The sequence below is a fragment of the Rana temporaria genome, chromosome 2, assembly GCF_905171775.1.
Source record: "Rana temporaria chromosome 2, aRanTem1.1, whole genome shotgun sequence".
Classification (NCBI taxonomy): Eukaryota; Metazoa; Chordata; class Amphibia; order Anura; family Ranidae; genus Rana; species Rana temporaria.
Window position 1 is genome coordinate 205,920,767 of NC_053490.1, and position 26,473 is coordinate 205,947,239.

At 42.7% G+C, this 26,473-nt stretch overlaps 1 protein-coding gene across 7 annotated transcripts in view; it reads left to right on the forward strand.

Moving 5' to 3' along the window:
• The window catches only part of HERC2 (HECT and RLD domain containing E3 ubiquitin protein ligase 2), a 215,347-nt gene that overhangs the window by 118,174 nt on the left and 70,700 nt on the right, over positions 1 to 26,473 (forward strand). For 6 of the 7 annotated variants that reach the window (XM_040336306.1, XM_040336311.1, XM_040336307.1 and 3 more), the window contains exons 44-58: positions 1,568 to 1,711; positions 2,085 to 2,227; positions 7,033 to 7,303; positions 8,088 to 8,227; positions 10,485 to 10,583; positions 10,757 to 10,925; positions 11,024 to 11,149; positions 12,608 to 12,716; positions 16,444 to 16,583; positions 16,822 to 17,012; positions 18,716 to 18,821; positions 21,053 to 21,144; positions 21,235 to 21,410; positions 23,326 to 23,437; positions 25,381 to 25,462. In XM_040336306.1, coding sequence (XP_040192240.1) covers positions 1,568 to 1,711; positions 2,085 to 2,227; positions 7,033 to 7,303; positions 8,088 to 8,227; positions 10,485 to 10,583; positions 10,757 to 10,925; positions 11,024 to 11,149; positions 12,608 to 12,716; positions 16,444 to 16,583; positions 16,822 to 17,012; positions 18,716 to 18,821; positions 21,053 to 21,144; positions 21,235 to 21,410; positions 23,326 to 23,437; positions 25,381 to 25,462 — 2,100 coding nt within the window. The remainder of the gene's footprint in view (positions 1 to 1,567; positions 1,712 to 2,084; positions 2,228 to 7,032; positions 7,304 to 8,087; positions 8,228 to 10,484; positions 10,584 to 10,756; positions 10,926 to 11,023; positions 11,150 to 12,607; positions 12,717 to 16,443; positions 16,584 to 16,821; positions 17,013 to 18,715; positions 18,822 to 21,052; positions 21,145 to 21,234; positions 21,411 to 23,325; positions 23,438 to 25,380; positions 25,463 to 26,473) is intronic. The other variant, XM_040336312.1, reaches the window with a different exon arrangement.

The window sequence follows — 26,473 nt, forward strand, 5'->3', positions numbered from 1 at the left end:
GCAGCTGTAATCGCAGCAAAAGGTGGCGCTACAAAGTATTAACTTAAGGGGGCTGAATAATTTTGCACGCCCAATTTTTCAGTTTTTTATTTGTTAAAAAAGTTTGAAATATCCAATAAATTTCGTTCCACTTCATGATTGTGTCCCACTTGTTGATTCTTCAAAAAAAATTACAGTTTTATATCTTTATGTTTGAAGCCTGAAATGTGGCAAAAGGTCGCAAAGTTCAAGGGGGCCGAATACTTTCGCAAGGCACTGTAACTGTACATTGCTTGATATCAGAGTTGTGCCCCTCAAAGAGCAATTGAGAAAGATCCGAATTCTCCCACACCATGTCCTAGGGTTTGCTTTCTCCCCAGGCATGCTGGGACTCCCACCTAGCCAGGCAGATGGTATGAACAGGTTACTTCTTCTGTCTACAGTTTGAGAGTACCGATAATTGTTAGTTTTTACTTTGTTTCTTAACCACTTCCCGACCTCCTCATGTACATTTACGTCGGCAGAATGGCACGGACAGGCACAATCACGTACCTGTACGTCCTCTGCTAGACGTGGGTGGGGGGTCCGATCGGGACCCCCCCCCGGTACATGCGGAGGTCGGGTCCGCTCGGGGAGCGATCCGGGACGACGGCGCGGCTATTTGTTTATAGCCGCTCCGTCGCGATCGCTCCCCGGAGCCGAAGAACGGGGAGAGCCGTGTGTAAACACGGCTTCCCCGTGCTTCACTGTGGCGGCGCATCGATCGGGTGATCCCCTTTATAGGGGAGACTCGATCGATGACATCATTCCTACAGCCACACCCCCCTACACTAGTAAACACATACACAGTGATGCCTAAATGTTACAGCGCCCCCTGTGTTTAACTCCCAAACTGCAACTGTCATTTTCACAATAAACAATGCAATTTAAATGCATTTTTTGCTGTGAAAATGACAATGGTCCCAAAAATGTGTCAAAATTGTCCGAAGTGTCCGCCATAATGTCGCAGTCACGAAAAAAATCGCTGATCGCTGCCATTACTAGTAAAAAAAATAATAAAAATGCAAAAAAACTATCCCCTATTTTGTAAACGCTATAAATTTTGCGCAAACCAACCGATAAACGATTATTGCGATTTTTTTTTTTTTTTTTTTTTTTTACCAAAAATAGGTAGAAGAATACGTATCGGCCTAAACTGAGGAAATTTTTTTTTTTATATATGTTTTTGGGGGATATTTATTACAGCAAAAAGTAAAAAATATTGATTTTTTTTCAAAATTGTCGCTCTATTTTTGTTTATAGCGCAAAAAATAAAAACCGCAGAGGTGATCAAATACCACCAAAAGAAAGCTCTATTTGTGGGGAAAAAAGGACGCCAATTTTGTTTGGGAGCCACGTTGCACGACCGCGCGATTGTCTGTTAAAGCGACGCAGTCCCGAACTGTAAAAACCCCTTGGGTCTTTAGCCAGCATATTGGTCCGGGGCTTAAGTGGTTAAGGACTGAAAAACGAATTTTAGATGGTGGTCTTAAATCTTAGTAGATCTTGAATCTTAACACCTAATGTTTCTTTGTTTTTTGTTTTACAGACCAAGTGGATCTAGACCGCTTGAGGTGTCAACAGCTAAAGCTTTACATATTAAAAGCTGGCTGGGCCCTTCTCTCTCATCAAGACAGATTGAGGCAGATCCTCTCCCAGCCATCGGTACAGGAGATGGGATTAATTCTAGCAGGTATGGCACTTTACTTTTTCTATGTTTCTTTACAGTATGTGGCTTCTTTTAACATCATAATCTTGTGTGTCTTTGGAGGAATGTGGAATACATTGAGAGAAAGGGTCTCTTCAGAAAGCTATAGAGCAGGGATATGCAATTAGCGGACCTCCAGCTGTTGCAGAACTACAAGTCCCATGAGGCATAGCAAGACTCTGACAGACACAAGCATGACACGCAGAGGCATGATGGGACTTGTAGTTTTGCAACAGCTGGAGGTCCGCTGATTGCATATCACTGCTATAGAGTTAATGTAGCCAAAACCATGTTTAAACACATTTGTCATGCCCAAAGACTTTCAGTAAGTATTAAAATGATATTTTTCTGGTTTTAGATGAAGGTGCTGCTGCCTCTCCTGATGTTGGGGACTTGTCCCCAGAGGGTCCACAACCACCAATGATACTACTGCAACAACTCTTGACTGCTGCTACTCAGCCTTCACCAGTTAAAGCAATATTTGACAAGCAAGAGCTGGAGGTAAGTGTTGACATATTTTTTTATTTTATTTTTTTCTATGTACTTACAGTAAAAAAAAATGGGAAGTGCCTTTGTGGGGAATGCTTATGCAGATTGGATGCATGAGCCTTGCACACAGAAAGCCATGAAGTTCATATTTCTTAGGCTTTGTGGGGTTTGGACTGCTGGACGTTGCGCTAACTCTTTACACCTTTTATTACTTAAAGTGATATTAAATAAGAAAAATCATTGTGTAAAAAATGTTTTAATTGAATCAAAGTAAAAAAAAAAAAAAAACTTTGGAGAGTGGATCTATTAAAGTAATTTTAGGGAACTTTAGGGAAGGTTACCTTTTATACTCCTATCTGAATTTGACACTTCGGTATTCAGTGCTATGTGACCTAAATAAAGGAAACCTTGGTTTTCAATATCCTAGGTCTTCAAAACAAGAAGCAAATGTACTCTTGCGTGAAGCTTAAATTTTGAATCTTGATCTCCTCCCTTTTATGCATTTCTTCTATACCTATGCAGTAACCCAGCGTGAAACTTTTATATTCTCTCTGCAAGAGCTTTGTGTAATGAAACCCAGTCATTGTTGCTTCCTGTCCTTGTGCAGGATTATGGGTGAGTTGGCTGGGTCCCTTCCACAGCTTTCCTCTCTACACAGGCCGCTACTATTTGTATATGGTAGTTGGGTTTGCAAAGACATCTGGTGCACACAAAGTAGATTTGTAGCCTTTGTGACTGCTTGTGGTTAAATTTAAAATTTTTGTGCCTGGAATTCATTTTAAGCGTTTTTCAAGGGAATTAAAAAATAAATAAAATAAAAAAGTAATTAAAATAATAAACATATTCGAGCAGCCCAAACCTCCTGTTCTGGTGTTCCCTACCAGCACTTTTGGGTCTTCTTCTTGTTCTTGTTCTTGTTCTTCTTCTTCTTCTTCTTCTTCTTCTTCTTCTTCTTCTTCTTGTTCTTGTTCTTGTTCTTGTTCTTGTTCTTCTTGTTCTTCTTCTTCCTCCCTCATAACAAGTGCTTGGTATGGGGGCAGACATGCAGGCTCTTTCCCAAGCTGGGCTCTGTGTTCATAGACACACACAGCAAGACTTGTCCCGGCCCTGCTCCCTCCTCAGAGAATCTGATTAACAGCAGCAGGAGCCAATGGCTCCCACTGATGCCTTCATGTCCTGGGAGGAGAGAGAGCATGATGCTGCTCTCTTGCACTGCACTGGATCGAAAGGGAAGCTAGGTAAGTATTGAGGTAGAAAACCTTTATAGTGGTTGTAAACACCAGTCATGAAATCTGAACAAAGCAAACACATCTGTAGTGTTTACTTATCTCTCTCCAAAGCTCTAAGTGTGGTTTCTATCTGGGGCTTCTTTCCTCTTGCCAGCATGAGTCACTTCTGAGAAGTTTTCCAGACACATGAGATAACATTTGTGACGAGGGAGGGAGCTCGGCATGGAGCTGGTCTATTCCCAAAGGAAATACGAAAACTGCACTATAAACCAACATGTGAAAAAAGAAACTGTGTAAAGTATCTTAAATGAAAAAATATAACGATATGAATACCACACTAAGTGCATAAGTGGGAATATAAAACATATACCGTAAAGAGTCCAGTTGCCAACAATGGAAATGCCAGCAAAAAGTCCTAATAGGTATCAGACAAAAACAAGTCCATAGTGGTGGAAACGTGAAAGGAAGCCAGTGATGACACCAATATCAAACGTGCACCGACACCAGATATACAAGCCTGCTTACCAGAACACAGGCTATGCAAGCCTGGAAATCAACCACACTCTCAGCTAGTATTGGTAGTACGACAGGGAGATGGACACTGGTAATCCGAACAGATGCAAACCGGTCACCTCGATCTCCGCGGTTGGAAGTAATCCGAGCGAGTAGAAACGATCACCTCAATCACGACAGATGTCTCGTACTGCAATGACACAAACGCGTGACCTTCAGAGGTCTGAAGGTCACGTGTTTGTGTGATTGCAGTACGAGACATCTGTCATGATTGAGGTGATTGTTTCTACTCGCTCGGATTACTTCCATCTACCTTCCAACCGGTTTGCATCTGTTCGGATTACCAGTGTCCATCTCCCTGACGTACGACCAATACCAGCTGAGAGTGTGCTTGATTTCCAGGCTTGCATAGCCTGTGTTCTGGTAAGCAGGCTTGTACATCTGGTGTCGGTGCACGTTTGATATTGGTGTCATCACTGGCTTCCTTTCGCGTTTCCACCACTATGGATTCGTTTTTGTCTGATACCTATTAGGACTTTTTGCTGCCATTTCCATTGTCGGCAACTGGACTCTTTACGTTTATATGTTTTATATTCCCATTTATGCACTTAGTGTGGTATTCATATCGTTATATTTTTTAATTTAAGATACTTTCCACAGATACTTTTCTTTTTTCACATGTTGGTTTATAGCGCAGTTTTCGTATTTCTTTTGTCTAATTATTTGTGTTGTCGCACATTTTTTTAACTGCTGCTACATATTTCTATTATTGCACTTGCTGCTAGGCCAGATGCTTTTCCATTATTATATATATATCATTGGAATTTTTATTGTGTTTAGTCACCATTGGGGAGCGCGGTATTTTTTCCTTTTTTCTGGTCTATTCACAACACGGCTCTGTATCCTTCCTGTGTGTGTGTGTGTGTGTGTGTGTGTGTGTGTGTGTGTGTGTGTGTGTGTGTGTGTGTGTGTGTGTGTGGGGGGGGGGGGTTAAGACCCTTTTTTTCCTCCAAACAACTCTCGCACACTGTAACTACAGCTCTTAGCCCCCTCCTGTGATATTAACAGATGGAGAAAGATTTTAACACCCCTCTGCCATTTTGAAGGGGTGTAGGGAAGAGAAGTCTGCAGATAAAAAAGTAGGAGGATTTTTTTCATCTCTGTGTATCATCTGCGGTTGTTCACTTCACTGGGTATATGAGAAGGTCTGCAACTACTTTAAGCTTTTAGAACCACTTTAAACTTCTTTTCATATTATGTGTTTTGTATTTGCTTTCCTATAAACATGTATGTAAACTTGGGAGCAGCTCAGTAAGGCTGGGTTCACACTACGGTTTTCCCGTCCGTCAGCCGCATACGATTTATATTGAAAACCGTATGCGGCTGAAACGGACGGGAACGTATGGAACCGCACACATGTGCGTTTTCCATTAACATTAATGTTAAAGGAAAACGTATGCGTTTGCCATACTGTTCTAAAAACGACCGCAAAACCGTGGTTGAACACGGTTTTGCGGACGTTTAAAAAACGTTTTGCCAGCAAATCGTACGCACCCGGATGCATCTGAGTGCATACGATTTGCAATGCATTCTCTATCTATACGTTTTCCCGTCCGGGCCCGTACGTTTTCAATACTGAAATCGTATGCGGCTGACGGACGGGAAAACCGTAGTGTGAACCCAGCCTAACACAGTACCTGTTGTCACAAAGTCACTAAATATGCATCCCTGATCTAGGCACAAGTGCAGACAAGAGAATGCCCATAGCCTACCGCACAACTTTTCTTGTACTACACTGGAAAAAGTAGCATGGCTTATGTATTTTTCAGCATAGGGAGCATTAAGAAATGCTACAGACTTTCTTCTATCATAACTTTTTTTTTTTTATCAAACAATATGTTCAAATTAAACTCTATGGCCCGGATTCACGTAGAGCGGCGCATCTTTTGGCCGGTGTAGCGCATCTCATATGCGCTACGCCGACGTAAAACAGAGAGGCAAGATCACTATTCACAAAGCACTCGCCCCATACGTTGCGCCAGCGTAACATAAATTCGTCGGCGTAAGCCCGCCTAATTCAAAGTAGGTTGAAGGTGGGCGTGATCTATTAAAATGAAGCTTGACCCCATGTAAATAAAGGGCCGAACGAACGGCCCATGCGCGCGCATGCTCAGAATCACAACGCATATACTCCCTAAGATACGACGGCTCAATGCCTACGACGTGAATGTAACCTACGCCCAGCCCCATTCACGACTTACGTAAACAACGTAAAATCCGACGGCAGTTCCGACGTCCATACCCTAACATGACTTACCCCTCCTTTATGAGTCGTAACGTTACGCCGGACGTACGCCTTATGTAAACGGCGTAGATTACATCAACGCAAGTACATTCGTGAATCGGCGTATCTCGTTCATTTGCATATTCGACGTGTAAATCAATGTAAGCGGCCAGCGTAAATATGCACCCAGGCTCCGACGGCGTAGGGAACTTGCGTCGGTCGGATGAAGCCACAATTCAGGCATATCTTATTTGCTGAATAAGGCGCATAGATACGACGGCGCATCCGTAGACTTACGCGGCGTATCGGTAGATACGTCGCCGTACGTTCTTTCTGAATCCGGGCCAGTATATGTGTGTGTGTGTGTATATATTATATATATATATATATATATATATATATATATATATATATATATATATATATATATATATATATATATATATATATATATATATATATATATATACTGTGAGCTGAGCTCCCCTTTTAGCATACATGTCAGACTGTCATATTGTATGGTTATCTAAAATGGGTTTTTCATGCAGATTGTGATTTTTTTTATTTATTTTTTCCTCTTTTATAATGCTTGGCATATATCCTGCTCAGCCATTATGTTACTTAATGTTCTGTCTCATCTGTGTGGAATTCACAGGTGCAGTTTCACAGGGTTTGAACAGCAGGTGGTAGACACAAATATGCATAATGTGTTTCCGAGCACATTTAATTAAGATGAGATTTTAGATCAAGGCAAGAACTGTTTGAAATAATTTTTTATTTGTTTAATGTAGGCAGCAGCACTGGCTGTCTGTCAGTACCTAGCGGTGGAATCTACACATCCGTCAACTCCTCTGTTTGAAGACTTCTGCAGTTCAAGTGAGGTCTCCTCTCCCGTCACAGTGCAGCAGATTTGCCCAGCTAAAGTCAAGAAGCGCAAACAGTCTCCTATCCCGCCAGTCCCAATTGTTGTACAACTGATGGAGATGGGTTTTCAAAGGAAGAACATTGAGTTTGCTCTGAAATCGCTTTCTGGAGCATCTGGCACTGCGTCGAGCTCCCCAGGTATACAATTTGGTTCAGTCATATAAATTTTTTAGCCAATTTACCCATTGCTTATAATGATATGCTATACTGTTAAATATTTGCAGTATATGTTCAGTTGTTTAAATGTTTTTTGCTGTCTTAATAGAAGGTTAAGTTGTATATTGGATTGCGCAAAAGTTATACAAACTATGGGATATTTTTATGGCATTTTTCTTTATTTTTTTTTTTACTAGTAATGGCAGCGATCAGCAATTTTTAGCAGAACTGTGACATTGTGTAGGACAAATCAGACACCTTACTGAAATTTTTGACACTTTTTTTGGGAACCAGTGACATTATTGCAATGATCAGTGCTAAAAATCTGTACTGTTACTTTTCTAATAACACTAGCAGGACGATCAAAGGGTTAACTGTGTGCCTAGCTGGTGCTTGCTAACTGTGGGGGTGATGCTCTGACTGGATGAAGACAGAGATCGGTGTTCCTGCTTAGCTGAACGGCGATCTGCCTTGTTTACATAGACAAATCGCTGTTCTGCCTCTCTGGGAAATGATCGCGAGCGGCCGCTAATTGGCATCCCCGTGTCTAATATTTCCAAAAACGCACCTCCGGCTGCACGTTTGCCCCCAGTGTCTGTTGCACGAAATTATGTACAGGTATGTCATTTCGTGCAATAGTTGACCTACCGCAGTACAAGTGCGGTAGGCGATCAGCAAGTAGTTTAACCACTTTGCTAAGATGATGCATCCAGTTGGCTTACATTAAACATGAGTATGTATCAAGTACTTTTTTTTGTGTTCTCAGGAGTGGAGGCTTTGGTTGGATGGCTGCTTGATCATCCCGATGTCCAGGTTACAGAGTTGTCCGATTTTGAAACTGCTTCTGAAGAGTCCGATGAAGAGGTTGTGGAAGAAGTGGAAGAAATTGAAACCGTTTACCCTGATGTAAGCTTTGTTTCATTGTTTAAATTAGAAATTAATGCAAACCACTTTAATTTCCAAAATGCACGTAATGAAATAAAAATAGGTTATAAATAGTCAATGCAAATGCTCAAGTAAAACAACGGGCAAAACTTTTTTTGTGTTGACAAGTGTTAAAACTTTTAGATCCTATTCAAAAATAAAAGAAATGGAACTCTAAAAAATAAGTTCACCTAATAAATGATAAACGGGTGGGGTGCTGTCACAGAATGGGGGAAGTTTGCCGGAATTGGTTGCAGGAGCTGGAACATGTTTCATCCTAAATACGGGTGTAACATGTTCCAAAAGATGACCTTATCCTCTGACACACATGTGTCAAACACAAGGCCTCCATGCCAAATCCGACCCACGAGGCTATTTAGTATAGCCCTCGCACCTCTCCTGTAGCTGTAGAACCCCCTCGTCTCCACCCCCACCTTGTCTATGCGGTTGGCATAGTAGTCCTCCAGACCCTGCACTTTTTAGTTCTCAGCTCTGCACCCATCTTTTGTCCCAGCAGCAAGGTAAGGGTGTGCACTGTGGTGTAAGGGGGGGGGGGGGGGGTGCTCTGGACATTTAGTCTTGCAGGTTCAGCCGTCTCTTTAAGGGCAACCATAATGCTCATGTGGCCTGTGATAAAATTGAGTTTGACACTCCTGCTTTAAATTGTGAAACATTTATCCTTTCTCCTTTTTACTTGTCACCTCAAATCTCTTGTCCTTGCCACTTTTACTTAACCTCTTCCCCACCGCGCCATAGCGAAAATACTGCTACAGCGCGGTGGAGTTATTCCGGGACGACGTCCCTGGGACGTCCTCCCAGAATCCTTCACTCGCGCGCCCCCTGGGGCGTGCTCGCGGAATCATCTGTGAGCGCCGGGTCTAGAAGACCTGGCGCATCACAGATCGCGGTAAATCCCCGCTGATAGCGGCGGTTTACCACGTGATCGCTCCGTCAAATGACGGAGCGATCACTTGTAAACAAACCGGCGTCATGTCATGACGCCGGTTCCTCCCTCTCCTCTCTGTACCGATCGGTACAGTGTGAGAGGAGAGGGGGGGAGAGCGGCAGCAGCAGCAGCTGCTGTGGGATGGATCTGTGACACATGCAGTCACAGATCCATCCCTCCCTCCCTGTGCAATACTCTGCAATTAACCCCTCATACTCTGCAATACTCTGCAATTAACCCCTCATACTCTGCAATACTCTGCAATTAACCCCTCATACTCTGCAATACCCCCATACTCTGCATTTAACCCCCCATACTCTGCATTTAACCCCCCATACTCTGCATTTAACCCCCCATACTCTGCATTTAACCCCCCATACTCTGCATTTAACCCCCCATACTCTGCAATAACCCCCCCATACTCTGCAATAACCCCCCCATACTCTGCAATAACCCCCCCCATACTCTGCAATAACCCCCCCATACTCTGCAATAACCCCCCCCCATACTCTGCAATAACCCCCCCCATACTCTGCAATAACCCCCCCCATACTCTGCAATAACCCCCCCCATACTCTGCAATAACCCCCCCCCATACTCTGCAATAACCCCCCCCCATACTCTGCAATAACCCCCCCATACTCTGCAATAACCCCCCCCATACTCTGCAATAACCCCCCCCATACTCTGCAATAACCCCCCCCATACTCTGCAATAACCCCCCCCATACTCTGCAATAACCCCCCCCATACTCTGCAATAACCCCCCCCATACTCTGCAATAACCCCCCCCATACTCTGCAATAACCCCCCCCATACTCCGCAATACCACCCATTACTCCGCAATACCTGCTAATATGACAAACTATTTTTTTTTACAGAATTTTCAGTGTTTTTTCTTTTATAGCGCAAAAAATAAAAATCGCAGAGGTGATCAAATACCACCAAAAGAAAGCTCTATTTGTGGGAAAAAAAGGACAAAAATTTCAGATGGGCACAATGTTGTATGACTGAGTAATTGTCATTCAAATTGTGAGAGCACCGAAAGCTGAAAATTGGTCTGGTGAGGAAGGGGGTTTAAGTGCCCAGTGGTCAAGAGGTTAAAGTGAAATCCTAAAAGATTATTGATTAGTTGCTATAATGTAAAAATATTGTGTTCATTTATAAACTGTCCTTTCTATTAGTAGTATATGTATGTGGGGTGTAGACCTTTTCTCACATTAAATATTGGTCTAAGTATGTGCAGCATTTTCCATGTATGACTAGATTGTCTGTCTTTTTTTTGTTTTTGCAGTCCGGAGGTGCTGTGGTGACAGAAAGCCAGACCTACAAGAAAAGAGCCGATTTCCTAAGCAATGACGATTATGCGGTATATGTGAGAGAGAACATACAGGTATAGACTTCATCCCCCTACCCCCATCATGTTTTGCTGTCCTGGTCTCCTCACCTGGCTGAACACTCCTGTTTGTCTTTCTTTTTCTTATTTTTACCTATACCTGAGTGTCAGCAATTCATGTTTGTTAAAGGTTTACATTTTTAGGGTTTTCTGTTTGTATCTTTTTAAAGGTTGGCATGATGGTTCGCTGCTGTCGCACATACGAAGAAGTTTGTGAGGGCGATGTTGGTAAAGTCATCAAGCTAGACCGAGATGGACTGCATGACCTTAATGTTCAGTGTGATTGGCAGCAGAAAGGTGGAACATACTGGGTGCGATATATCAATGTGGAGCTGTTAGGTTAGTTTGCCTTCTTTGCCTAATGCACATCTAGTTGTAGCATATGTAGGCTGGCTATAAATAAATATGTTCTAAACTGATTATTAATAAATTGACAGGTTTTCCACCTCAGAGCTCCCATTCGCACATTAAAATCGGTGACAAAGTCAGAGTGAAGGCATCAGTTACAACACCCAAATATAAGTGGGGGTCAGTTACTCATAGAAGTGTTGGTGTTGTTAAAGGTAACATTTCTGTTTTCAGTCATGGACTTATACATATACTCGGTTGGGAGTTTTCTAAGGGTTAATATTTGGGCAGAAGGTGGTTGCCTATTTATTTTGTTTCCATATTGGCTTTCAGTCACTAGCTGTTGGAAATGATACATACCAATAAATTATTGTGGCGAGAAGAGGGAGGATGCAATAAGACATTGGAGTCTATGGTTAGAAGTAATCTGCTCTAGGATCATCCATGCAGCTTTTTTTTTTTTCACTGTTTAGCTCTATATCCTTTATCTTTGGGGAAGTGCAGTAAAAACTCAGGAAAATAGCTGGAACTCGTTGCTGTATGCCACCGAGGTGCATGCATTGTATTATGAAGAGCATGTGTGCCTGTTCTGCAGTGTGCATCCAGTTTGGTGCCTTCTCTTAGAAAAAAATTGTTTAGTTTGTTGTCTGTTGACAGGTTTACCTTATAGTACATCTTAAGGCTTCTGAATGACAAGTCCCAAATCCAGTTACTATATGACGCACAGGCCTCCTAAAGTAACCAAAATGTTTTACCTCCCTGAATGAGCCAAATCCTCCTTTGTGCCTCATACACTCCCTCTACCAGACACCGCAGCTCGCAATGGGAGGATTTGGGCGGTACTGTCAATCCAGAGAGCAGTGAGTAGGGCAAGACTTCATCAGTGACAATGCTGACAGCCAGGCCCCCGTCACATCTTTTCATTCCACTTCAGCGCAAGCGGGCACAGCCTACATGAATGGCAACAATGCTCTGAATTCAGGAACAATGCAGCATCGTTGCCATATCATACTGTGACCTGCGTTGGGTGGACTTTACTGGTAAGCTTAACAAGGTATTTGTGAATACCTTTGGAAATTAAGAGTAACTGTAGGTGCAAATACACTTTTATAAATAGGTGGTCCAATTTTTTTTTTAAATGGGAGGCTTTAATTCTACCTTAATAATAATCACTGTAAATTGATGAGATGTAAAAATGTTGGATTGCGTTGTTTAGGTTGTCTTGTATTGAATAATCATTTTGTCTTTTGGGACACATGGCTTTTAATTTTTATTTAACCTTTTAGGGCCTGTGAAACTTGTTTAGGGCTTGTGTCGATGGCATCAATTTGACATCCCTTTGAGGTGCTTCTGAGATCATTCACAATTCGTTAGCTGGCGGATTCTGACTTGCAATTGACCACCTCCTGACCTGCATTTGACTTGCCTCAAGTGGGTTTGGCATTCCCATAGACTTGTCTGGGAATGCCAAACCCATCTGATATGAACAAAAGCTTGTCGACACAGGCCCTTTCTCTCAGGCACTTTATTTAATTAATCTTTGCATGTAATGCTTCAGATGCACATATAAAACATTAATGATGTATTGAGTTTTCTAAAAAAAAAAAAAAAAAAAAAGCGTGCTTCATCTGCTCTTCTGATTTCTATGCACTGTTTTATATATTTCCCAATAGCCTTTAGTGCCAATGGAAAAGATGTAATTGTGGATTTCCCCCAGCAGTCGCACTGGACAGGATTGTTGTCAGAGATGGAATTGGTCCCCAGCATACATCCTGGAGTCACGTATGTTTATAGCAGTGGCTTGTATGTCTTTTTGTTTTATATTATTGTACCAGGGAAGTGTGAAAGCTGCGATTTTGCAGACCTCCGCTGGTTCTCTGGCTTTTCTAATTCACTGATCCAGGGCAAGTATTCAGATTAGAAGCTTTCATTTCACTCTCCAATCGGTATGCAATTTCCAGGTCCGTGTCTCAGCAGGTATTGAAGCGTAGACAACCTTTTAATAATGTACACTCTTCACTTAACGGTGACCATTTTTAAGGAAATAATATGTTGCATCAATCTAATATCTTACTTGCGCCCATTATACACTGATGTGACTTCATTCTAGATGACATTTTATGCTTAACCGCTTGCCGACCAGCCGCCGCAGTTTGACGGCGGCAGGTCGGCTCTGCTGGGCGAAATCACGTAGATCTACGTCATCTCGCCGAGTGCACGCGCGGCCCCCCCCCGCTCGCCCCACCCGCGATCGTTCGTTACAGAGCGAGAACCGGGAGCGGTGTGTGTAAACACACAGCTCCGGTTCCTGTCAGTTGGAGAATTGCCTGATTGTCTGTTCATACGATGTATGAACAGCGATCAGTCATTTTCCCATGTCAGTCCACCCCCCCTTCAGTTAGAACACACCCAGGGAATATACTTAACCCCTTCCTCGCCCCCTAGTGTTAACCCCTTCCCTGCCAGTGGCATTTTTATAGTAATCAATGATCGCACTGATCGCTATAAAAATGCCAATGGTCCCAAAATTGTGTCAGAAGTGTCCGCCATAATGTCGCAGTACCGATAAAAATCGCTGATCGCCGCCATTACTAGTAAAAAAAAAAAATATTAACAAAAATGCCATAAAACTATCCCCTATTTTGTAAACGCTATAACTTTTGCGCAAACCAATCAATGAACGCTTATTGCGATTTTTTTTTTATACGAAAAATATGTAGAAGAATACGCATTGACCTAAACTGAGGAAAAAATGTATTTTTTTATTTTTTGGGGGAATATTTTATTACAGCAAAAAGTAGAACATATTTTTTTTCAAAATTGTCGCTCTATTTTTGTTTATAGCGCAAAAACTAAAAACCGCAGAGGTGATCAAATACCACCAAAAGAAAGCTCTATTTGCGGGGAAAAAAAAGGACGCCAATTTTGTTTGGGAGCCACGTCGCACGACCGCGCAATTGTCAGTTAAAGCGACGTAGTGCCGAATCGCAAAAAGTGGCCTGGTCTTTGACCAGCAATATGGTCCGGGGCTGAAGTGGTTAAAGCTAAACTCCATTAAAAAAGAATAGCTTTAGCATGTTAATGCAATTTCAAAAGTAATGCTTCGATCTTTAAATGTGCAGTTTTGATTAAATTACCTTGTGTTCATGACATGAAGGTTTTAGTTCAGGTACTTTCTGTTATGGGGTTACGACGGTCTTCGATTCATGATCCTGTATTCTCGTCCCATCACAAATGTCCCTGGTAGAGGTGGCAAGCAGCCATACAAATGCACTTGGCTCAGGTGGCAACAAAGCTACAACCTAGAGAGATTTAGGCTGGTTTCACATTGTGTGCGGCGCGGTTTGTAGCAGGGGTCCGCTGCATCTCGGTTCACTGTTTCAGGTTTGAATTTTTGGCGTCTTCCGACCTGAAATGGAGCCAAAGACGCACAGGACTGTTCTGCAGTGCGCTCCGTGGCCACCCTAGAGATATGTAAACTGGCTCAATTGAGAGCTGGTAACACGCTCTCCTTTCATGGGAATTTGATGCGGAGAAAACCCACATCCAATTCTCAATAGTGTGAACCCAGCCTAAAGCAAGTGAATCTTGACAGGAAGAGGCTGTAAGGAATCGGCATCACTGAGAAATTGTGAAAACGATATTGTCTAAAAGTAGACCTAAATCATACCTACTGTATTTGCTGGTGTATAAGACTACCTTTTACACTTAAAAAAAATGGTCAAAAAGCAGGGGTCGTCTTATACGCCGGGTCAGCTGCTCGGATGCCTGCTGGATGTGCGGCAATACTGTATGTAGCTTCGGCTACATCCAGTATATACCACTTAGCCAATCCCGGTGAGCAATGTATTCAGAGCCTGCTGGGATTGGGGTAACAACCTCTGCCAATCCGAGTGCCTACATACAGTAGCCTGTTTGGATTGGCTTTGAGAGTCAGAGAGGCATGGGCTGATGATGTTACAGCCTCTGCCAATCCAAGCAGGCTTTCTATTCATTAATAGAATACATCGCTTGCCGTGATTGGCTCGAGCAAGAATGAAGAAGAATATGGCTCCAGAAGAAATATGAAGCATCGGAATGGGGGTCGTCTTATACGGTGAGTACAGGCAAAAAAATCTTAAAAAAATATGTAATTTTAGGGGGTCGTCTTATACACCTGGGGATAGCCTTATACGCCGGCATATACGGTAGATTAAAATAGTTTGCTTAAACGCTGGGTATCTTAATCAACTGCCAAGGTTTTTTTTTAACCACTTCCCGCCCGGCCTATGGCCGATTTACGTCCGGGAAGTGGTTATGAAATCCTGACAGGACGTTCTAGAACGTCCTGCAGGATTTCATGCCGCGCGCGCCCGTGGGGGCGCGCATCGCGGCGATCGGTGATGCGGGGTGTCAGTCTGACACCCTGCATCTCCGATCTCGGTAAAGAGCCTCCGGCGGAGACTCTTTACCACGTGATCAGCCGTGTCCAACCATGGCTGATCACGATGTAAACAGGAAGAGCCGCCGATGGCTCTTCCTCACTCGCGTCTGACAGACGCGAGTAGAGGATAGCCGATCGGCGGCTCTCCTGACAGGGGGGGTTAGCGCTGATTGTTTATCAGCGCAGCCCCCCCTCGGATCGCCACACTGGACCACCAGGGATGCCCACCCTGGAGCACCAGGGTGGGCAAAAAAAAAAAAAAAAGCTAAAAAAAAAAAAAAAGTCTAAAAATAAAATAAAAAATAAAACATAAAGAAAAAAGATGCCAGTCAGTGCCCACAAATGGGCACTGACTGGCAACAATCAGTGCTGCCACCCCAGTGTCCATCAGCGCCACCCCAGTGTCCATCAGCGCCACCCCAGTGTCCATCAGTGCCACCCCACAGTGCCCATCCATGCCCAGTGCCCACCTAGCAGTGCCCATCTGTGCCACCCATGAGTGCCCATCTGTGCCGCCTATGAGTGCCCATCTGTGCCGCCTATGAGTGCCCATCAGTGCCGCCTATGTGTGCCCATCAGTGCCGCCTATGTGTGCCCATCAGTGCCGCCTATGTGTGCCCATCAGTGTCGCATACCAGCGCCGCCAATCAGTGCCACCTCATCTGTGCCCGTCAGTACTACCTCATCGATGTCCATCAGTGCCATCTCATCGGTGCCCAATTAGTGCCGCCATATCAGTGCCCGTAATTGAAAGAGAAAACTTATTTACAAAAAAATTAACAGAAAAAAATAAAAACGTAATTTTTTTTCCAAATTTTCAGCCTTTTTTTAGTTGTTGCGCAAAAAAAAAAAATCGCAGAGGTGATCAAATACCACCAAAAGAAAGCTCTATTTGTGGGGAAAAAAGGACGCCAATTTTGTTTGGGTACAGTGTAGCATGACCGCGCAATTGCCATTCAAAGTGCGACAGTGCTGAAAGCTGAAAATTGGCTTGGGCGGGAAGCTGCGTAAGTACCTGGTATGGAAGTGGTTAAAGGACTTTTTTTTTTTAAAGGACTTTTTTTTTTTTTAATTCTTTTTTTACAGCTGTGATGGCTGTCAGATGTTTCCAATTCACGGGCCGCGATTTAAATGTCGCAATTGTGATGACTTTGATTTCTGTGAAACCTGCTTTAAGAATAGGAAGCACAATGCAAGGCATACATTTGGAAGAATAAATGAGCCAGGTATAGTTATATACTTTTTTTTTTTTTGTTTTGTTGTTTTAGAATTGCTTATAAAAATGTGAACTAATATGAATGTTAAGGTTTTTGTATCTGTATTTTATATTGCTATGTGGGCATGTGTTAGGAGTATGGGTTGTGTTGAGAAATGTTTTATTCAATTGCTGTTGTAAAGAGTACCTTGGTACATTTTGTTGTATGCATACAATGACAAAGTAGTATGTCACCTTATCTATTATAGGCCAGTCTCCAGTGTTCTGTGGACGTTCGGGAAAGCAACTGAAGAGGCGGCACAGTGGTCAGAGGGGCATGTTGCTAGATGATTGGTCCAGGATCGTGAAAAATCTGAATGTTTCCTCTTCAGCAAACCAAGCGTCTCGCCTTATTGATGGTAGTGATCAGTGCTGGCAATCATCTGGCTCACAAGGAAAGGCAAGTTAAATGTTTATGAATAAAAATAAAACCCTTGTACAATTATTTAACAAGATTGCAATCAGAATCCATCCTTTGCTGGATAAAATTGGATAGATTTGAATAAAAGATTGTTTGTTTGTTGATAATCATTTTACATGCTCTTGATAACCCCAGCACTGAAAAGGCCTACTTTGTTCTCTTTGTTTATGAAGGGGGACTGGAGAGCTTTGTTTGCCTTAACCCTGCCTGTATCGTGCTTGCAGATCTATTTATCTGTTGTGAACTAAATTTGACCACAGGCTGTCCCAACAAACGGTTACTGGATTTAAACGTTTGTCTTCTGCATTGTATGTTAATAATGAGCGGAAACTGTCTGTCCTAAAGCCTGGTACACATAGATGTTGTTGTTTTTTTTTTTTTTTTTCGTTTTAACCCAGCGGGTGAGAAGGAGCTTGCAGTTTTAGTACTGTGATCTCCCAGATGAGCTATTGTGTTCTGACAGGGGGACTTTCATCGAAACCCCCCCCGCGGAAGAACTTACTGGACTTCCAACAGTTTTCCTGTATGCTGCTTTGACAGAAGTGAGATGGTAGTCCGTCTTCTGTCAAGTAGGCTTCTGTACACAATGGCTGAAAGATTTCTATTGAACCGGCCGATATTTGGCCCACATGTACCAGCCATTAGCCCAGAGTTCGACAATTCCTGGGCGCCAGGTCGCCATTGCGACTAGAATTAGTGACCTGGGGTATCCTGCGTCTCCGTCCCCCCCACCGCGCAATCGCGGAGCACCGCTCCGGCCGGTAATTGAGGCTACGGCTTTGTGATCTACTGCAGGCCTTTAATTCCTACTGTAGTCTGGCGCCATCTTGTGGTCGCCGCTGGTATGACAAGAGACAACCAGCAATACTAATGGGGATTTCTGCCTGTATTTACTGCCCGCCCATCTCCTTCCCAAAGTGGAGAAGAGCAGGAAGTGATTGTGGCCGTCATCTGGCACCTTTTGCCTAATGGTGAGTGTGGGGGGGACCTGGTTTAAATAGTTTCAAATAGCTTTTTTTTTATTATTTTAAGTAAACACCGTTTTTTTTCCCCTTAAAATGATTTTATTTGTCATCTCCCTGCTTGGCCTCTTTCACCTCTTTTTATATATATTTTTTATTCTAACACTCTAGAGAATAAAATGGCGGTCATTGCAATACTTTCTGTCACACCGTATTTGCGCAACGGTCTTACAAGCGCACTTTTTTGGAAAAAAATATATATTTTTTAAATTTAAAATAATAAGACAACAGTAAATTATTTTTTTATATTGTGAAAGATAATGTTGCGTCGAGTAAATTGATACCCAACATGTCACACTTCAAAATTGCGTTCGCTCGTGGAATGGCGACAAACTTTTACCCTTTAAAATCTCCATAGGCGACGTTTAAAAAATTCTAAAGGTTGCATGTTTTGAGTTACAGAGGAGGTCTAGGGCTAGAATTATTGCCCTCGTTTTAATGATCGCAGCGATACCTCACAAGTGTGGTTTGAACACCGTTTATATATGCGGGCACTACTCACGTATGCGTTCGCTTCTGCGCGCAAACCCTGCATTAGCCTTCCTGTTGGGATTTTATTAAATTTGACTGCAAAAGTGGAATATACATTTCAAAGCTAAATCGCACTGTAGCAGAAACTGGGCATGTAATCAATTGTGTGTTTTTTGTTTTTCTCAACAGCACTGGATACGGTTGGAGGTTTTCCCAGATGTTCTAGTGCACAGATTGATGATGATCGTCGATCCTGCAGATAGCAGTTATATGCCTTCTCTTGTAGTTGTGTCAGGTATGGGAATGTTGGCCAAAGAAAATAAATAAATAAACCTTTTATTAATACAGAAGGTTTCCCATTTTTGTGGGACCCTCTTCACAGAACGCTTTTAGGGTTAAATTTCAGGATCACACTTTGTCAGAAGTTGCTCTGTAGCGTGCTTGTCCAAGTGTGTGCTGTGAGTTGCAGCACTTTCTTTGGAACCCCAGTCACATAAATTTTTTATTTTTTGTACTACCTGCGTGCAAAGAAATGGCAGGTATCCAGTACTGCATCGCACATAAAACAAGATGAACATCTGGTCAATACAATCAGTAAAGTGTGGGTCAGTCAGTGATTTTGACCAAGTAGCCAAGGTCTGGGAAAGAATACAAGTGGCTAGTAAAGGTTGAAGGGGCAATCCTGCTAAGGGATAGATGGTATGACCAAAAATGTCCAACTTTTTGTTGGTGGGGTCCTTTAAAGGTCAGAGAATCCTCAACAATGATGGTCAACACCTTTAAAGTGTAAGTCCAGTCTAAATCTAAAATCTCTAAATCTACTTGCAGCCATAATCTAAGACTAACCTATTTAGCCCTGTAAAGCAAAATCACTGTACATAGTGTAGCACCCTCTACTTGGGTAGGCTCTCGAATAGGATTTCTTGTGTGATGGGTTAGGTAAATTTAGGCAGGCCTGGCTGGCAGTCAGGCCCATTTTGTTTTGGGCTGGAAGTGGCTCAGAGCAGCAGCTGTGGACTCACAGGCAGCATCACCAAGACTGCCCTCTTCTTTCTAGAGCAGGGATATGCAATTAGTGGACCTCCCAGCTGTTACAAAACTACAAGTCCCATCATGCGCCTGCCTCTTGGCTGTCATGTTTGTGGCTGTCAGAGTCTTGCTATGCCTCATGGGACTTGTAGTTCTGCAACAGCTGGAGGTCCACTGATTGCATATCCCTATTCTAGAGCCTTCTGGAACATACTAGAAAGAAAGCAGGAAAGGTGGAGCTGCCTGGGGTATGCTAAGGATCCCTGATTAATCCTCAACTTGGATTAGCAGGGGACAGGCCTCTTTAAGTACCTGGGGTCAGCCCAGTTGGGGATGAGTTCAGGGCAGTTGTTCAGAGCTTGAATATGGAGTGCCAAACTGTCGGAGCCTTTGAGGGAGCTCCCCAGTCTGGAGCATCCGCCACCTTACAGCCTTTGGCGCACATAAAGCAGTGATAGGTGTTTGATGGGGGTACGTGTAGTAATAGCAGACCATGCGCAGGAAGCAATCAGAGTATCGAACAGTGGGGGTGTCAATTTATCTGGCATGAATCTCCCAGCACTGTTGGCTCAAGCCTCGCATACACGCCCGGTTTACTCGGCAAGAACCAGCAAGAAAACTGCTGGCAGAGCTTTCTTACTGAGTAAACCGTGCGTGTGTACGAGGCTTTCAGGTTTCTCATGAAAACTGCCTAAAATCTAGACAAGAAAAATAGAGAACCTGCTCTCTTTTCTCATCGTGATTCTCGACAGTGTTTTCCTGCCGAGAAACCTGAAAGTGTGTATGTTTACCTGTCGCCGTAGAAACCCGTGCATGCTTAAAATGACTTTGACACATGCTCGGTAGCTTCCTAGGCATAGGTAGGGTGCAGCAAGATGGCGGCAACGGCATTGAATGTGCCAAACGCATGCTCGTCATATGCGATGACGTCACCGCGTTCTTGCCATTCAAAAGAACCGCAATTCTTTTGAATGGAGTGTCTGTACACTCGGGCGGCAAGAGATTCTTGCCAAGAATCTCGTCAGGAAAGTTTTTTCCTGACGAGATTCTGGCCCGTGTGTACAGGGCTTAACTGCTGAAACTTCCAGAATATCAGTATATCCATCATTAATCTATCAGTAGCTGTTGATAGATTTTTTTTTCCAGTTAAAGCGAAAAATCCAGCAGAAAGGAAGGAGACCTTCATACTCTTGGGACACAAACTGTATCGCTGGTGAGATTTGAAGTGGGTTATACCTTTAAATGGGCAGGCCTTCAGTCTCCTTTTATTTATTTTTTGCCTAGTGTCCAATTCTGTTGTAGCTGGCCGTATATCCCTATGTTTCTCAGAGCTGTGTCCCTCAATGGAGGAAAAACAAAATGGCAATGTAATGTTTTTCGTTTTCATTGTGCAACTTTCAATTAATGAATACATTTTTGTTTTAATAAAAAAACAAAGGTATAGTATCGCTTAAATTAAATGCGATGACATCTCCTTTAATTTTTTTTTTTTTTTAGGGGGAAACTCTCTTAATAACCTCATAGAATTAAAGACAATCAACATAAATCCTATAGACATGAGTGTGTTGCTGCTTAGTGACTGTACAGAGGTAAGTGGGGCATGCAGCTGCATTTTTAACAGCATTCTCTGTATTTGAATTTTGTGTTAATGTGCTATTTTTTTTTCTCATCCATTTTAGTATCACAGATATATTGAGATTGCCATTAAGCAGTGTCGGAGCTCTGGCATTGACTGTAAAATTCATGAGCTGAGCATTATCGGACAGATCCGAGCAGAAGATGAGGATCTAGCAACAGTTCCATTTCTTGCCTCTGATAATGAAGAGGAGGATGACGATAAGACTAGTACTGGCAAGTAAGTACTAGAAGAGTGAAAAAAAAATTATGATCCCAAAATTATCAATTTCTTTGTGGGTGGGGAATGTGGTTATAACTACTCATACCGACACATTTCCTGTTAGATTGGAAGGAAATACATTTGTAATGATATTTGTTGCATGTACACTGCCCATTCCTTTTAACGTTTTTGGGAGACTTTTAGTGTACTTTATTTTTAAAGTGAGTCTGTTTTTCCCATAAGTGAAAGTGCAACAGCATCTCTCCCATTATGACCCCCCATAGCTGGTAAAATACAAAACTTGTTTTCCCCTTTTTATTCTCTCATTGCTTTATTTGCCCAAGAAAGTGAAGTGACCTACCAAATACTTCCAATATGTGATCCTTTCCACATGTCGGTGCTTGTGCTTGGTAGTTGTCCTCTCGGACACCATGTTCTTTTAGTCCCCTTCAAGGATTATCTCAGCGGTATACCATGAACATTTATAGAATACGTTTTGGGTGTCCCCACCACTTTTCCAATACAGATCCTGACACAGTGATGTGATATATATATATATTTTTTCCCATGTGTCTGGAAATAAAACTATATTTATATATGCGACAGAATAGTATGGCAAGTGCTGTCTAAATAAAAAGCGTATAGATAAAAGAAAGCCAGCAGCTCAATCCTCCGCAATGAATAAATGTAGTATTCCATAACCTGTGTTGGTAGGTGGAGGGATTGTGTGTGTATGTACCGTATTTATCGGGGTATAGCGCGCTCCCGCGTATAGAGCGCACCCCTAAAGTTGCCCGAATTCCTGTGGGAAATTTTTTTTTTTTTTGTACTTCGTTTTGGTGTCTTGCGCGGCGTCCATCGGCGGCCTCGTCAGGTCCGGTGTCCGTCTGCGGCTTCGGGTGTCCTCTTCGTCGGGTCCGGCGTCCTTCTGCGGCATCCTCGCGTCCTCCCCGCTCGTTTCCCGCGCCGAGTTTGAATACTGCGCCGACATATACCGAGCGCAGTACACTCGTGTATCGTCGGGCAGGCTCGGCAACTCTCGCGCTGACGTCCTGTACGCTCAGGACGTCAGCGCGAGAGGCGCCGAGACTGCCCAACGATACACGAGTGTACTGCGCTCGGTATATGCCGGCGCAGTATTCAAACTCGGCGCGGGAAAGCGGGTATCGGCGTATATCGCGCACCCACGATTTTGCCCTGATTTTCAGGGCAAAATAGTGCGCGGTATACACCGATTAAATACGGTATATAAATATGTTGTCCTGAGGATTTTACAGCTATGATTAAGGCTACACGTTGTAAGCCCTGTATTTATTTTGTACCACAACCTGAATTAATAAATCTATTCACTGCGGAAAATCGAGTTGCCCACTTTCTTTTATCTACATGTTTGCTTGGGTGTTGGGACACAAGCCAGTGCACCGACCGCTCACCACCTCTAGGAATTACTACAGGTGTTGTCTACTATATTTAAGCGAAATAGCGCTTTATAAATGCCTGCAATAATTTAAAAAGTATATATTTGTAATTATGTATATTTGGCAGTGACCATTCCATATAAATTCTGTGGTTTGCAGTGATACTTGATTGTCTTTTACTTCTCTTTTTTTCGCAATGCAAGTTGATGTATTGTCTGTGTGGCTAATATAGTTACATAAGAACAGTAAGATATTGCTGCAAAATTCAGTTATGACTTCATTGGCTAATCTACAATATATATTTACCACGGTACCAAAAACATGGCAACATGTATATAAAATGCGCACATCACTAATTGCAAAAAAAAAATAAAAAAAGCCCCACCAATGTGCTCACTGAATAGGCTTTTTATTGCAGAGAGTCGTGATGGCTGATTGAATATTACAACACAGTTTAGCTTTGTTGTGTTTTATTCATAGTACGGTAGATGAACAAATTGTGTCTGTTTGTTTAGCTTTGTCAGGAAAAAAGTAGCGGCTTCAGAATCTGCAGCAACAATCAGAACCAAGGTTTTTGTGTGGGGGTTGAATGACAAGGATCAGCTGGGAGGACTAAAAGGTTCCAAGGTAAGATCTGATGCAGTGTATCGAACTACTAGATTTGAATCTGGTTTGGTTGTTGTGATGTATATAAATGCTCGGTTTCCGTGTGGGTTTTGACAGTGTAGATAGAGGAGGATGTTGCAGGTTTTCACTTGATACGAACATGGGATATTTTAGAGCTTATGTAGCTGAGCAAAAGCACCATGTTTACGTTTGCATTTGAGATCACGTTAAGATGCTTCACAGCTGCTACTCCCCCCCCCCCCCTACTACTGCATCTTCCTCCATCATTCAGCCCACTTTCTGGGTGCCCAGGCTGTCGTGAAACACAACCCATGGGGGTGTGGCATCCCGTCAACCTTGGCTCACAGGAGAATGATACAGCGACTGTAACTCTCATCACTACGTGAGCATCATACAGAGCTGCTCAAAGTTGAAGCAGTGAAGGAAGGACCCTGGTTGTGACTTATAGCGGAATTCCCGGCCACAATTTCACTTTTTAAATATAAATACCCCTGTAATACACAAGCTTAATGTATTCTAGTAAAGTTAGTCTGTAAACTAAGGTCCGTTTTGTTAGGTTGTTACAGCATTTAGACACTTTATAAAATAGAAATTGACTGGGGCCATCTTAAGTGTGGGCATCATGAAGCCAGACTGTATGACTTCCTGGATTTCAGCCTTGCAGATCTCGCACATGCTCAGTGCTGCACAAGCAGTGTAATGGACAGTACAGGTGCTGAAACCTGATCTGAAACCTAAGTCACATGATTCTTCGAGACTGGGGAGTGCACAGACTCCTGGAAAGTTACACCCACTACATTCCCAGGAGTCTGTGCGGTGTAGGTTAGGAAGCTTAAGCACCTAGGTGCAGGAAGAGGGAGGATTAACTATTCTGCCTAGCAACAACACTTTGAAGGCATCTAAAAAAAAAAAAAAAAAATTCTTAAAGGACTAATGACATTTTTTTAAAACTACTGATGTAATGTTATATTTATGGGTGGAACTCCACTTTAACCATCCAGAAAAAAAGTAGGTACTACAAAAAAAAAGAAAAAATATTTACAAACTAACAGTGGGGAGGGAAGTACTGCCCAACATGCAATGTTGATGTTTCGGTCGGTCCTAGCCAGCTACTGGTGAAAGTATCCAATACAAAATTGATTACCTGAATTGGCATGTGAGTGGGTTTCCAGGACTGGTACAAATCTCTTACACCCATCCAATCCCCACCCCTAAAATATAGAGCTTTGCCAGGCATGTGACCCTACATGTCCATCTCCCATACCAGATGTAACCCAGTGTGTTTCGCCATATACTGTACAGCTAGTAAGAAAGTACAAAATACCTGAGCAAGAGCTGAATTTGCCTGGATGCAGCAACATTTCGTCTAACATCCATTGACTGAAAAATGGAGTTGAGGACCATCGGGCAACAGGTGGCCAGAGAGATTTTAGAATTTCTGCTGAAATTTGTAAAGTGTATGGCCAGCTTTAGTCTTACGGAATAAAGAGGTCTTTCACGCTTGATTATATCTTTCATTGGGGCAGATATATTTAAAAATTTATGTCTTGGGTTATTTAAAAAAATAAGTTAATACAAGGAATCCTAGTGCCATGAACACAGTAAACCTATTAGAAAAGGCAAATAGTTTCACGCTTTTGTAGATCGTGTCTGGGCAAGTGGAAAACTGTAAAGCCCAAGTCTGGGATTTCTGTAATTTTAAATGCTGCTAGCCCAAACCAACTATCTTCTTTACTAAGTGATGCACCTGCTGTGAGCGCTGTATCATACTATAAGTAGCATCAGACAGGCTGAGTGCTTCTCAGCCATTCAGAGCGAGACTTATATATTTCTAGCAATAAATACAAGGCTTCCTCTGATTGGCTGAGGTGAAATCCATTACATCACAAAACATTTCAGCTATGATAAAATTGTGTTTTTGTTTTTGTTTTTTTACCTTGCAGATCAAAGTGCCATCCTTTTCAGAGACTCTTTCAGCTCTCAATGTTGTACAGGTTGCTGGTGGATCTAAAAGTCTATTTGCAGGTGCGGTTTTTATTGCATTACAGTGCTTCAAGTTTGTAAATAGTTTTGAGCTGACTTTTAGGTTTTGGGATATATTGTTTAACACAACTGTATCTCCTACTTGCTGTATACAGTAAAGGGAAAATTAGCTTTGAAATCTGTTCGTAAAAAAGCAGGAAAAGGGCAAAGAACTTTACCTGTGATCTCCCAGCAGCTAATTTTATTTTCTCATTACTGACCTGCCATGCCTTGTCCTGTCTGTGTGGAGGCAGCCATATTGGTAGAGACAGGGCTTTGCTTCCCCACATCAGAGCCTTCAGCAAGGATAATAGGGTTTCTGCTAGGGCAGAGTTAAAATGTCTTGATGTTTCTATAATTTAGAAAGTCTTCACTTTTTGAGTTCAAGTCCCCTTTTAGGCTACATGCACACTGTATTCTTTCGATTTACTTTTCTTCTTACAGGAGAAAGGTAGCAGAAAAAACACAATAAAAGGTGCGCTTTTGTATGCACGCTTGTGTGTTTATGCTCGTTCACGCAATGTGGTATTTATGCATTTTGTTGGCTAGAATACTTATTCTGGTCATTAGAATGTATTAATGTAAAGAGATGCATAAACGCACCTAGAGTTAGCATGTTTATGTGCATTTGATCTTCCCAGGGGTCAGAGTGCTGGGGGGGATATCTTGGGTGTCGAGGGGTCAGAGTGCTGGGGGAGATCTGGGGTGTAGAGGGGTCAGAGTGCTGAGGGAATATCTATGGCATAAACGTGCCATAGTGCTGGGGAAGCATCAATCTAGTAGATACATATAGCAAAGCTGTCCTGTGCATATAATATATGTAGCATTTTCCCACTGTTTCTTTTCTGTACAGAATGATTGTTCATGTAGTTAATGTGGAGCTCCACCCAAAAGGGGACGCTCCGCTTGTCTGCCTCCGACCTACCTACCTACTCTGACCCCTCTACATCCCAGATATCACCCCCCCCCCCAGCACTCTGACCCCTCTCCACCCTAGATATTCCCCCCAGCACT